This window comes from Cyprinodon tularosa, unplaced genomic scaffold (genome assembly GCF_016077235.1).
Source record: "Cyprinodon tularosa strain WSP-4 unplaced genomic scaffold, ASM1607723v1 ctg701, whole genome shotgun sequence".
NCBI lineage: Eukaryota > Metazoa > Chordata > Actinopteri > Cyprinodontiformes > Cyprinodontidae > Cyprinodon > Cyprinodon tularosa.
The window spans coordinates 39564-52930 of NW_024039454.1; the positions used below are offsets into that span (position 1 = coordinate 39564).

At 46.9% G+C, this 13367-nt stretch overlaps 1 protein-coding gene across 1 annotated transcript; it reads left to right on the top strand.

Annotated features, from left to right (window-relative positions):
• The first annotated feature begins 244 nt into the window (after positions 1–244).
• ctu2 (cytosolic thiouridylase subunit 2 homolog (S. pombe)) lies at positions 245–12457 on the top strand. Its single transcript, XM_038268551.1, has 16 exons — positions 245–454; positions 2353–2427; positions 2550–2628; positions 4294–4353; positions 4667–4727; positions 4823–4932; positions 5028–5275; positions 5346–5481; positions 5549–5680; positions 5758–5849; positions 6886–6983; positions 8922–8993; positions 9067–9163; positions 11218–11284; positions 11364–11422; positions 11498–12457. The coding sequence occupies exons 1-16, from the start codon at positions 399–401 to the stop codon at positions 11556–11558; spliced, it is 1503 nt and encodes a 500-aa protein (XP_038124479.1). The 5' UTR covers positions 245–398; the 3' UTR covers positions 11559–12457.
• Positions 12458–13367: the final 910 nt, after the last annotated feature.

The window sequence follows — 13367 nt, forward strand, 5'->3', positions numbered from 1 at the left end:
CCTGCTGGAGATAGGCATCCCTCGCAACCCGAGCAGAGGATAAGTGTGATGGAAAGTGGATGAATGGATGGACATACAACAAATCTACGTTTGTACTTCCAATTTGCACGGTGCTGGCAGAATCATGCTTTGGGAATGCTGGAAAAGCAGAGGTGATGCAGCAGCACTAAGAGACAGAGGCACATAACGGTGTAAGAGGGCAACAATTTCACTGGGTGTCCAGAAGGTGGCGGTAGTAAGCCTCGGACCGGTTGCTAACCGGAAATGAAAGCTGAAGAAGAATGAAGCGGAGGAGCTGTGAGTTGTGGTGATTATTAAACATCAGGACGGCACACCTGGACTCACCCGGTTCCTCCTGAGTTCTGCCCGTCCGGCTAGGCCGCTATTGCTCTACTGCGATGTGTCAGGTGGAGGAAGAGTACCACGAGCAGTTGGAGCGCGTGGACAGACTCAGGTAGAACCCACGCGCTGAAAAATCACGATACTATACTGATGGATGAATGGTGGGTGGGTGTTAAAGCTCGGGGTTTACCGAACGGTTCTGGGTCTCTGTGCCGCAGCGGAACTTTTTTGTTTAAAGGTTCGGTGTTTTGGACGGTTTTAGCAGGTAGGAACGAAGCTGCTGGCATTTAGTTCCCCCCCAGGGAGGCCGGAAGGTTCTGGCAGTGACACACATGGTTGCTGAGCTTTCAGAGCTGCAAACCTTATAAATACGAATTCAGTATTTTAGTGGGGTTAAATGTGGGGTTGATGTATTTTACAGAACTCAAAGCCATGTTCAGAAATGTTTTTAATCATTTAGTATTACTACTACTACTAATAATTAAACTTTTTTGACCTAACATTAGAAACATTTACCTCTGCATTTAACCCATCCCCTTAGGGAGCAGTGTTGGGGTAAGAGTTTATGCTAGTGATGCTTAATGAGGCATCTTGAAGCTAAACTGTATTGATGCTGCGTTGATTCTGTCTCGCAGAACACTGACACCTGCTGGACATTTAAAGACACTACAGGCAGCAGTGTAAAATTTAGGGGAAAATGTGAATGAGGATACTTGTGGACTAGGATTTTAAATCATATGTTTAAAACAATAAGTACAGTAAAAACAGCAAATAAACTAAGAGTCAATTTGAAATTGACTTTAATTCAGATAAGTTGAGTGATAACTGGGAGGAAAAGGATGAAACGAGAAAATTAAAGTAAAAACACGGCTGAAACGTTTCTGTTCCTTTTAGGCTGCTCCAAAATTCTTAAACATTTTAATGATAAAGTTCAAAAGATGAGCCATTTTTTAGCAGATGCATTATGTTGACAGATACATTTTTAAACAAAGTTTAGTGAGTCAGTCGGTTAGAAGCGACTCCTGTATCGGTCACATGACTTTCTGGAAACGACACATGCAGTGATAGTGTTTTGCTCAATGGGCTCCACGCATGCAGCCATGTATTGCTGTTAATGGACCCATCACTAGTCTTTGCTCAAGGACCCAGAGTGGCAGTCGGTGGGAGTTGGGCTCAAACTCAGACCCTCAGGATATCAGGGGTAACCAGTTAAAAATCAGCGGGGTCGGAATAAAGAAAATCAACAATCAGTAAAGGTCTGGAGACATTTTCAATTATGATCTGTTACTTTAAACAGAATTTTAACACTGAAATAAAATTATGTTTTTATGCATCCATGTTATACATTGACTTTTTGAATAAAAAAAACAAGAAAAAAATAGAAAAATTTTCCATTTTAAAATCTATAGTGGTTTTTTTGAAGTATAGAAAAACAATCGTTTTTTTTCTTCTTTTTTCTGTCTTAATGAGGGCAGTGGGCTTTAGGCTGCCCTGCAAGGCTTTAAACCTGGGTTTGAATGGAGACTAAGCCATTCTAAAGCACATATCAAGGAGCTCATTTTGAGCCTGGATCCATATTTATTGATTATTGATTCTGTTCATGCCAGCAACCCAGACTGACTGACAGCAGTCAGCTCATTGGTTAGTTTGGATCACGTGTAGCCTGGAGCCAGACGCACTGGAGGGCTTTACCATATTAACAGGAGAAGCGGCGCAAGTCAAGTTAGACTGAGACTATTTAACTGCGACTATATAAATCTGTGTTAGGACTGACCACAGGCAGCAAACATTATATTAGCTGGAATTTAATTGATGAACATAAAGTAAAAAATAATATTAGAATATATAAAAAGTATTAGTCCTTCTAACTTATGGAAAGTTATCCCCCAGCTCTGACATGAATAGTCCTCAGTACAATGCAAATATGCTGCACAGTGTTGAAGCGTCATTAGCAGTTGATATTCAGCTCATTTCATGGTTGGATCAAACGCTCCTTCTCTCTGTTCTCAGCCTTTCTCAGAAATGTATGAAATGCAAGGAGGAGCCAGCAGTGGTGGTGGTCAGAGCCGGAGATGCCTACTGCAGGTAAGGCAGCCATGCTAACCAGCTAGCTTGGTGGAGAAGAGCCCCAGAGGACAGCAGCTGGTCGCTATGAGCAAGAGCTCCTGGAAGCTCTGCAGAAGGTCCTGATCCTGTTTCTGTCTCAGGAGCTGCTTCAGGGAGAGCTTCATTCATAAGTTCAGAGCCATGCTGGGGAAGACCAGAGTCATCTTCCCAGGAGAGAAGGTGAGGAGGACATCTTTACCAACCTGGTCTATGCCCTGAAGCTCCTGCTTTTCACCAACATGGTTTTATTAAACCAATGAATAAATGTAACAGAAAATTAGTGAGATGCAGCAAACAGGCTTCAGGTAGAGGTCCGTCTGATCAGGTAGAGTTCTGATGCAGGTAGAGGTCCCTTCGATCACTGATGAAGGTAGAGGTCCGCCGTCCTATCGCTGATGAAGGTAGAGGTCCGTCCGATCAGGTAGAGTTCTGATGCAGGTAGAAGTCCGTCCGATCGCTGATGTAGATAGAGGTCCGTCCGATCAGGTAGAGTTCTGATGGAGGTAGAGGTCCGCCGTCCGATCGCTGATGGAGGTAGAGGTACGTCCGATCGCTAAAGAAGGTAGAGGTCCTTCCGATCAGGTAGAGTTCTGATGCAGGTAGAAGTCCGTCCGATCGCTGATGTAGATAGAGGTCCGTCCGATCAGGTAGAGTTCTGATGGAGGTAGAGGTCCGCCGTCCGATCGCTGATGGAGGTAGAGGTACGTCCGATCGCTAAAGAAGGTAGAGGTCCTTCCGATCAGGTAGAGTTCTGATGCAGGTAGAAGTCCGTCCGATCGCTGATGTAGATAGAGGTCCGTCCGATCAGGTAGAGTTCTGATGGAGGTAGAGGTCCGCCGTCCGATCGCTGATGGAGGTAGAGTTACGTCCGATCGCTAAAGAATTTAGAGGTCCTTCCGATCAGGTAGAGTTCTGATGGAGGTAGAGGTCCGCCGTCCGATCGCTGATGGAGGTAGAGGTACGTCCGATCGCTAAAGAAGGTAGAGGTCCTTCCGATCAGGTAGAGTTCTGATGTAGGTAGAGGTCCGCCGTCCGATCGCTGATGAAAGTAGAGGTCCGTCCGATCAGGTAGAGTTCTGATGTAGGTAGAGGTCCGCCGTCCGATCGCTGATGAAGGTAGAGGTCCGTCCGATCAGGTAGAGTTCTGATGCAGGTAGAAGTCCGTCCGATCGCTGATGTAGATAGAGGTCCGTCCGATCAGGTAGAGTTCTGATGGCGGTAGAGGTCCGCCGTCCGATCGCTGATGAAGGTAGAGGTCTGTCCGGTCGCTGATGAAGGTAGAGGTCCGTCCGATCAGGTAGAGTTCTGATGGAGGTAGAGGTCCGCCGTCCGATCGCTGATGAAGGTAGAGGTCTGTCCGGTCGCTGATGAAGGTAGAGGTCCGTCCGATCAGGTAGAGTTCTGATGGAGGTAGAGGTCCGTCCGATCAGGTAGAGTTCTGATGGAGGTAGAGGTCCGCCGTCCGATCGCTGATGAAGGTAGAGGTCTGTCCGGTCGCTGATGAAGGTAGAGGTCCGTCCGATCAGGTAGAGTGCTGATGGAGGTAGAGGTCCGCCGTCCGATCGCTGATGGAGGTAGAGGTCCGCCGTCCGATCGCTGATGGAGGTAGAGGTCCGTCCGATCAGGTAGAGTTCTGATGGAGGTAGAGGTGCGCCGTCCGATCACTGATGAAGGTAGAGGTACGTCCGATCGCTAAAGAAGGTAGAGGTCCTTCCAATGAAGGTAGAGGTCCATCTTAAACGGATCTGCAGGTTCTGACCCGTTTGGTGTCATTAGGATTGAACCAAGGTGTTTTGTCGGTTCTGATGATGGCGCTCTAACCCTGAACGTCTCCTTCTTCTGCAGGTCCTGCTGGCCGTATCTGGAGGTCCCTCCTCCTGCTCCATGCTCCGTCAGGTCCAGGAGGTGATGCAGCATTTCCTTCTGATAGCAGTTGGTTCTTTCCAGTAGAACTCCCCACCTCCTCCCAATTTGGCATCAACACAAACTCATTGATGAACTGGTTTATAACCTGGTTGTGAAGGGGTTATAACATTCAGTTCCAGTTAGAGGTTCCTCCGCTGCTCATGGTGCAGCTTTTTCTTCTCCTCACCTCAGAGGATCAGGAGGTGATGGAAAGAGGAGGCCACAGGATGGAGGTGTGGACTTCCTGTGTAGGACGTCCCAGTTGTCTCTCTGTCCTCATGGTTCTTCTCTGTCATCCCTCTGTCCTCCTCAGGGTGTGGGTCACAACGCCCATAAGAAGCTGAGGTTCCTGCCTGGGATCGTTCACATAGACGGTATCTATCAGCTACTCCTCCTCCTCCCTCCCTCCCTCCCTCCCTCCCTCCCTCCTCCTTAGTGATCCTCCTTCTCTATCTCTCTGTGTCTACAGAAGGGGGCGCTCTGGGTCAGTCTATAGAGATAAGACGGAAGAAGACCTCAGATCTCCAGCAGATGTTCAGATCTACTGGCTTCCCGTTCTACATTGTCCCTCTGGAGCAGGTCTGTGCTCAGCCCCGGTTCTCCTTCAGAACAGAACCTCGGTTGGGGTTCTGGTATCCTGTCTGACCGCTCTGCTCTGCCTGCTGTTGCTCCAGGTTCTGGACCTTCCTGGTTCTGTTCTGGTGGCTCCCTCAGCGCCTTCAGACCGACCGGATTCTGCCTACAAGGCGGCTGTGGACCTGTTCCTGCAGAGCGGCGGCGGGTCGGACCCAGCGGGCCCTCGACAGGAGAATGGTCAGGAGTCCCTGCTTGATGTCCATGAGTCTCGGACCCGTTTGCTGGAGCAGCTGATGGACTCAGTTCAAACCCAGACGGCTAAACTGGACCTCCTGAACACACTCAGGTCAGACGGCAGTCCTCTGTTCTGCTGAGGTCCACCCAGGCTGAGCTGACTGACTGTTTCCTCCTCTAAGGCAGCACCTGCTGGTCCATACGGCGCGGAACCACGGCTACAGCAAACTGATGCTGGGAGACAGCTGCACCAGACTTGCTGTGAGGCTGCTGACCAGCATCTCACTGGGCAGGGGGGCTCAGCTGGCTCAGGACACGGTGGGTACTGCCACGCTGATGGGTCGCAGGGCGGTCCGGTAGAACTCTGACCGTGTCGGTTCTGCAGGGTTTCTCTGACTGCAGGTACGGAGATGTGGTGGCGGTCCGGCCCATGAGGGAATACTCTGCCAAAGAAATCGCTTTCTACAACCACCTGTTCAAGGTTCCCACCGTGGCCGTCCCCAACCTGGAAACCAAGGTCCGATCATCCCACTTTACCATCAGAACCAAGGCAGACCCGTTTCCTGAGCTCCTATCTGTCCATCTGTTCCACAGACGTCCGATAAGTCCAGCATCCAGCGTCTGACGGAGAGCTTCGTCACCAAGCTGCAGACAGACTTCCCCTCCACCGTCAGCACCATCTACCGGTCAGTCAGAACCCGCTCAGCTTTAAAGTCGTAGGGAAACGGCCTTTCCAAACATTTCTCCCGAATTTACATGAGTGAATACAGGGAATGTGATTGGTCGTTTATCAAGGGAGTGGGATTGTTGTGGCGGAAGGTTCACAAGTAATATTGATTGTGGCCAGTTTCTCAGAAGCATCGTTGCTAACCAGTTAGCAACTTGGTGCTAGTAGGTTCCCAATGGGAAATTCCATTGGGACCAAGTAGAACTAAATTTGTGACTAAGGCTCCGTTCACACTGCAGCCTCAAGTGACCCAAAACCGATTTTTTTATTTTTTATTTTTTTGCCCATATGCGACCTCGATCTGATCTTTTCATGACAGTCGGAGAAACTCGGATCCGATTATTTCCAATGCGACCCAGGCCGCTTGGCTATGTGTTCCTGAATCCGATATGAATCTGATCTTTTCGAATGCGACCTGTGTCTGAACGGCCAGGTCGCATTCATCCACAACAACAAAGCTGTTGTGGAAGAGGACGCCAGGGCGGCAGAAGCTTGGTTTGGTGTAGAAGGCTTCCAGCCGTACATGTTTGAGCCCTTGCCTCGCAACGCTGCCAGTTCTGTTAGCTCTACGCCTGCTGAAGACACAGACGTCCATCCCTGTGAACACTGGGACGGAACTCGATGGGAAAGGAAAGGATTCTGATTTCAACTGTTGCGTATATTTGCTGCGACCTAAGAATCAAGATGCTATGACCGAAAAAATCTGATGGACAGATGACCGTTGATATATGATTGGCCGAATTTAGGTGTTAAAGCTGACGTATAACTAACTGGCCTGCATAAAATAGCGAAAAAAAACACAGATTTTAAGAAAAAAACAAACCCTAAGTTTTGGGACCATATGGTCTGATAAAGAGTACATTTATATACATGTTTAAGCCAGAATGATTTGATTTCCCTACGACTTTAAAGATCTGGTTCCCTGGACCCGTGAAGGCGGTGTTTCTCCAGTTCTGTCTCACTGCTGTCTAAAACTGATGATTGTGTGGAAACAGAACCGGGGAGAAGCTCCAGACGGCCTGCAGGTTCTCCTCTGCATCTGAGGACTCGGACCGGTGCCTGCTCTGTCTGAGCAGCCTGGAACCTGGTGCTGGTGAGTCACAGGTTTTTCACCAACGCGACCCAGAGTCCCGTTCCAGAGCGTGTTTTCCAGTGCTTGTTCCAGAGGTTCCAGAGCAGCGACCTCTGTTCTCGCCTGGCTCTGCTGAGTAGCTGCCTCCATTGAGGAAACGGATGAAACGCAGTGTGGTGTTAATTCAATTTCAGTTAACTTTATTTATATAGCACCAATTCACATCATGTCATCTCAGGTCACTATAGATCCAGATCATCCAGTCAAATTGGTTTAACGTTTTCTATTTAAGGAAAACAAGCTTATTGCATCGACTCATTACCAACAAATTAACTAATAGACTATTTTAAGAAAGATAACTTATGTTGAGTAAACATTTCAATTTCTAAACTGGAACAATAATAATGATTTTCAAATCGGCATATAGATTTTTAAAAAGTTTTTATGGCACTAGTGGCTCATTTTTTCGACAGTAGGCTAAGAGGAAAGGGGGTATGAGAGGGGGAGAGATATGGACATGCAGGAAAGGAACACAGATCGGATTCGAACCCGGGTCAGCCGCGTCAAGGACAAAGGCCTCTGTACATGGATCATGCACGCTAACCACTGCTTCACCTGCTCGCCCATCAAATCAGCATATTGTAACAAAAATATTGTAGAAGACTGTGTACATTTTATATGCGCTAATTTCAGATTTGTCATCAATTGAATCTTCCTCGGTCAGAAGGAATATGTCGACTCCATCGATGCAGCTTAGAAGGTTTATTGATGGAATAGAGGCAGGTACATTGGAGGTAATGGTACAGATGACGATGAGGCGCTTATATTTGGTTTCTTAGGGTATATCTATGTGGGTGTGTGGTTATCTGAAACAGAAGAAACTATATAGGTGTATATCTATTAGCCTGACGTAGTCCGACTCAATTCTAGTCAGAATATGAGTCTGATGCTGCTCCATAGAGCTGTGATTATGGGGCGTGTTTTGAACGAACCAGGAAAAAAAATGCCTCTGTACTCAATTGGATACACCTACAACCAATAAGAGCAACGGAGTGCGTGACGTATGTTAAGCGACGCATAGTTGTTGTCCACAAAAATCAAAGCGTGCAGTTGCACGCCTAGAATAATAAGATGAGACTTGATCGCGTTTCTCTGTTCCTCTTTTAAAATTAATTTGCTGTCGATATCTTCTAGAACAGACCTAATAGCGGAATCTACTCACCTCAACTCTCCAGCGGCAGCCATTATTGTTGTCACCCAAGCGCGCTTTGGTCACGTGGTTGATTACGTTACTCTTGATCATCTGTCCATCATCGTATAAAGCCCGCCCTGACAATTTGATTTGATCGCCACAGAGTGGGCGATAATACTCGCGCTACTATGGAGCAGAGCCAGACCGAACTTCCCGACCTCAAACTTTGTGGGCGGGACTAAGTTCGGAATGGCACCCAGGCTATATATCTATAGCCCTGCAGGCAAAACGGCTCCACATAGACGCATGAGGAAAATGGCCTGTAGTATCATAGAAATCCACTGGAGAGCGCCATAACACCACACATTCCCTCCAAAAAGGAAAATTACTTTGTGTCCAAGTTTTAAGAAGTTTTGCTTTCCATCCATGAAGCTTTTTCAATTCAAAATGTCAGAAATAGCTTGGAGTTTGAGGTTTTATAGAGTGGCCCAACAAAGCCTTGTTTTTGTTTAGAAAATATGCAAATGGAAACTGATTAACTGGTCCACCCCTTTGGAATGAGGGTGGGTTTGCTTCTTTTGTTAGTGTGCAATGCTCCATACCTGTCTAAGTGTATGAAGGAGGGGGTGGGGGGGTCAGACCCAGACTGGTCTGTCAGGTTTCCAGATGAAGTGTGGAGAACCAGTGATGGTGTCTGAGCAGACATCTGAGCGTATCTCCTTCCTCCTGCTGCAGATGACTGAAGCGTGTTCTGTCCTGTCTTCCAGAGGAGGCCTCGGCGCTCCAGGCCACCCTGCTGTCGGAGCGCCTCTCTCAGACCAGAGGTCCTCTGAGCTCAGGTGCAGTGTCTCGCCAGCATGGCCTCCTGGTTCCTGCTGATTGTTCCTCTAACAGTGTCTTTTCCCGCCACAGTCCCAGTGGAACCAGAACCAGCTCCAGTGGGACGGTGCTGCTCCTCTGGACACTGTGGGGGGGCAGACGGTAATGCTGGCTGCTGTTCTTCTCCAACGTAAGCAATCGATTTATTTCCCCTGGCATTCATGTTTTATATCTACCGTTTTTCATTTTGAGGTATTTAGATCTTTTTCAGAAACCGACCGATTTGTGTCTTAAAAAGATCGTCGGTAGAGAGTCCTTGTCTGTGGAAGAGTTCAAGTATCTCAGGGTCTTGTTCACGAGTGAGTGACGGATGGAGTGTGAGGCCGAGAGACGGATCGATGCGGCGTCTGCAGTGATGCGGTCGCTGTATCAGACTGTCGTGAAGAGGGAGCTGAGTCGGGGGGCAAAGCTCTCGATTTACCGATCGATTACATTCCCACAGGGTTTCCGCGTGTCATTAAAAATCATTGTCATTAAATTATTATTTTTTTAAATGAAGGCCTTAATTAGCATGATAATTAATTTAATGTGATTATCATGGCATTTAAAATACTTTATATTAAAAAAAAAATCTAAAAACAATTTTGTGTTTGCACGGAACTGCTTCTGGTTGATCGTAAAGCCGTATGTTTGGAAAAGAAACTCAAGGCGGAGGAAAAGCTAGAGAATGGGGGAAAAATGCTAACTTCAACAAAAGTGGCTGGAAAACGAGGAATTTGGGACATGGCTGCAGCCTGTCGACGGTAAAGATGAAGGATTTTTCTGTGTTTTACACGTGCATCTATATATGTGAGTCATGGACATTTGTTGATGGCATTAAAATTATTTCTAAGAGCATTAAATCAGTTACTCATTCCTGTATAAACCCTGTCCCACCCTCACCTGTGGTCATGAGATCTGGGGAATGAACGAAAGGAGGAGGTCGTGAATATAAGTAGCCGAAATAAATTTCCGTCGCAGGGTGGCTGGGCGCACCCTTTCAGATCGGATGTGGAGATCAGTTACCTGGAAGGGGCTCAGAGTAGAGTCGTTGCTCCTCCACGTCAAAAGGAGCCAGCTGAGGTGGCTCAGGCATCTGTTCAGGATGCCTCCTGGTCGCCTCCCTCAGGAGGTGTTCCAGGCATGTCCCATTGGGAGAAGGCCTCGTGGAAGGCCCAGGACACACTGGAAGGACTATGTCTCTGAGCTATCCTGGTGTCGCCTCCGGGTCCCCCCAGAGCAGCTGGAGGAGGTATGTGGGCCGGGAAAGGGCTGGTTATCCTCCCGCAGCAGTGTGTCGCAGTGAACTTGTCGCAGATATTTTTGATCTATGTCCAATATTGAAGCGTGGTCTGCTCTATGTTTTTCCACGCCACAATGCAAGAGGGCCAATCAGGAACTAGCTGTGGGTCTAGATGTGGCTGAGGCGGTGAGGAAGTGGGGACAAGTTTGTGCGACAACGGAGGGACATGAGGGCGAAAAAAAAAAAAGCAGGGATCCAGGTGGAAAAAGGGTCCCAGTGTTCTCGTGCACCTTGCTCTTCTAGCTGCATGGGTCTTTTTCCTCAATGGCGGTCATAGAAAGAAAAACAAGCTGGTAAGGTACCAAACAGGAAATAAGCATAGTGTAGAGGGGATGTAGATTTGACCAATCAGAGGCCTCCTGTCTGCGGTCACCTACAATTTTTGAGAGGTGCAGCGGAGTGTCTGCAGAAGGAGGGGGGGCACATTTGCATTTACTGGGACACATGCAGACAACCTGGTTTAAGTCAGACTATAAATCAGCCTAAGGTCCGGGCCTATCTTCTTGGACTGCTGCGTTCGCGACCCGATAAAGCGTAAGAAAATGGATGAATGGATCTTTTTCAGAGACCTTTACTTTTCTAACAAAGTGACGCCGCCTCCTCTTTTCTGCATCCTTCCTGAGGAACCAAATCCTCCAGACATAAAGGGTTAGGTTTCCTCTGGAGATGCACCGATCTGTTGTTTTTAGCTGATACTGCTAGCAGCGCTCAGATAACAACAATGCTTTGATGTGAGTGGTTCAAACTCTATTCATCACCTTTGTTCACTAATGACTTCAACGTGAAAAGGATCAGAAGGAGCGGCGGGTTCTGGGTCGGAGGATGGTCACTGGAGTTTAGGGGGGATAAAGCGGACCCCATGCTACCCTCTTCTTGCATCATCTGGGCCCTTTGTCTTCCAGGGGCCCCCAGGTGGCCGGGATGAGGAGCCTACTGTGCTACAGCTGCCAGCGGACTGTCAGAGACATGGTGAGTGGAAACCGCAGCCTGGACCTGTCTGTAAAGTTGGATTTTCTTATTTTTGGTCTGTGTTCTTCATCCCCTCCAGTCCTCCGTTCATCATCTTCCTCCTTACATCCTGTCAGAGGCTCACAGAAGGCAGAAGCGGTGAGATTCTGAGGTTCCCAGTGAAGAGATGTTAACAGATTTGAATCCGTTGGTCTGACCTTTTATCTGCTGCAGGTCTGCGATGAGGGAGCAGATCAGCCAGTTCCTGCTGGACGGTGCTGAGGAACACGACTAGAGATGACGAAGATGGGATGATTGTTTTATCCTTCATTAATTTGATCAATAAAGTGGATGTTTCCAGAAAGCAGCCTCTGTGGAGCTTCAATGTTTCAGCGGAGAATGTAGCTCAGTGAAACGCCAGGATCAGAAAGAGCTCCATGGTTTTCCTCACAGGTTTGATTCTGATGTGAAGATGTGGATGAAGTCATGGAGGAGGAAGATGCTCATGGAAAACAGACCCATTGGATCTGCCTTTTTTTGTACACCGAATTAAAAAAAAATTAAACAATGAAAATTTTTACACATTGAATTCCTTACACTGAATTTTTATCTAGTGAAATTTCAGCTGCAAAAAAAAAAAATCCTCTGCAAAAATAGCTAGAAGCTGCTTGACTGCATTAAGTGTAGATTGCTTTAGCTTGAGTTCACCAAAAGGTCAACACATTTCGGATAGAATTCTTTGCAGGCAATGTTTTTTGCAGCTGATAAAAGTTCAGTGGTTAAAATTCGGTGCATAATAAAAAAATGCAGATTCCAGTGAGACTTTTAATTTTTTCTTCATATATTTCTGACATTTTGAATTGAAAAATCTTCCTGGATGGGAAGTGAAACGCCTTAAAACTGAGGGAGGAAAAGTCCAGTGGTTTGTTTTTTTTTTTTTAACTTAAGGAACCAGCAGGAGGCCTGAGCTGATTTGGACTATACCACATCAGTGCTGTGGGAGAAAATGTGGTTTTTCTCAATTTGTCTTAGGTTTATGTACGTTTTGCCCCATGTGTTTCTGTTGACTGATCAGCCACTATTTAAGTTCCTCTTTGTTTCTATAGTCTAGTTATTTTGAGTAGTTTTTGTTCCTTTGACCTCTTTTCTGGATTGTTTACTTGTTGCATTTTTTTTTGCTTAAATAAAAGAACCCTGTGTTTTGAAAATCACTTGTGCGTGACTGTTCTTACTAACCTGACAACAGCGGAGACATGCATCTGGCTGTCAGGTTATGTTCTTACTGCTTGCTCCTTCATAAGTCCAAACACAGCCAGTCAGACCATTAAAGAGCAGCCAGTGTCCCGGAGCTTATCCCAGTGGAGCATTGGTGGGTCGTCCTGGACCCCCCCTGCTCCGTTTTACTAACATAAAAGCTGTTTGCATCACATGATTCTAAATCGGACAGCTTTCCTTTTTATTAAGTGAACAATGTGGAATTTAAACATAGCCTTGGTTTCCCGCATTCTGCAACGCATTCCAAACATTTAGCTCCGAGCCATCTCTAAAAACAGCTCAGATACCGGCTGCTTCCTGCTGGGTTTAAAGTAGCTTCAGGTTTATTCAGTGGTTCCGTGTTTCTGGTTCCAGTAGAGAAGACTTTCAGGTATTTCTGGTCATTTAGGCATCATTGTTTTAAAAGCAGCTGACTCAGACTGATCACTTCCTGTATTAATGATCCAATGGTTGCATCAGCTTCCAGCTTTATTGGAGCCCAAACATTCAGGAATGAAAACGTCCAACTAACCAGATAAATGTTTAATTCTGCTTTAAGTCATCTTCCCTCCAGAGGGGATGGAGATTAATCTGCAGCGACTGGGATGCATGCTTCGTGACTCTCATTAACGCACTCAGCAATACTTGTCTACGTCATTTAATGTCTAACTCATGCCGCCACCATGTTTGGCCTTTTATTGCTGAAATATTTCCGTTCCTCTAAAGGACAGAGACCGCACTCTCCCCTGCACTCCTGGTTCTGATTGGTCTGCGACCTTGAACCCGCCCCTCTATACGTACAAATTCACAGATTTACGATCAGTTCAAGCTGGAGTTATTGAATTGATAA

Excerpts from the sequence above, each read along its gene's own strand:
- ctu2 (XM_038268551.1), top strand. The coding sequence starts at position 399 with ATGTGTCAGGTGGAGGAAGAGTACCACGAGCAGTTGGAGCGCGTGGAC. Across the intron at positions 5,482-5,548 it reads CTCAGCTGGCTCAGGACACG|GGTTTCTCTGACTGCAGGTA; the intron begins GTGGGTACTGCC and ends TCGGTTCTGCAG. Across the intron at positions 6,984-8,921 it reads CAGCCTGGAACCTGGTGCTG|AGGAGGCCTCGGCGCTCCAG; the intron begins GTGAGTCACAGG and ends CCTGTCTTCCAG.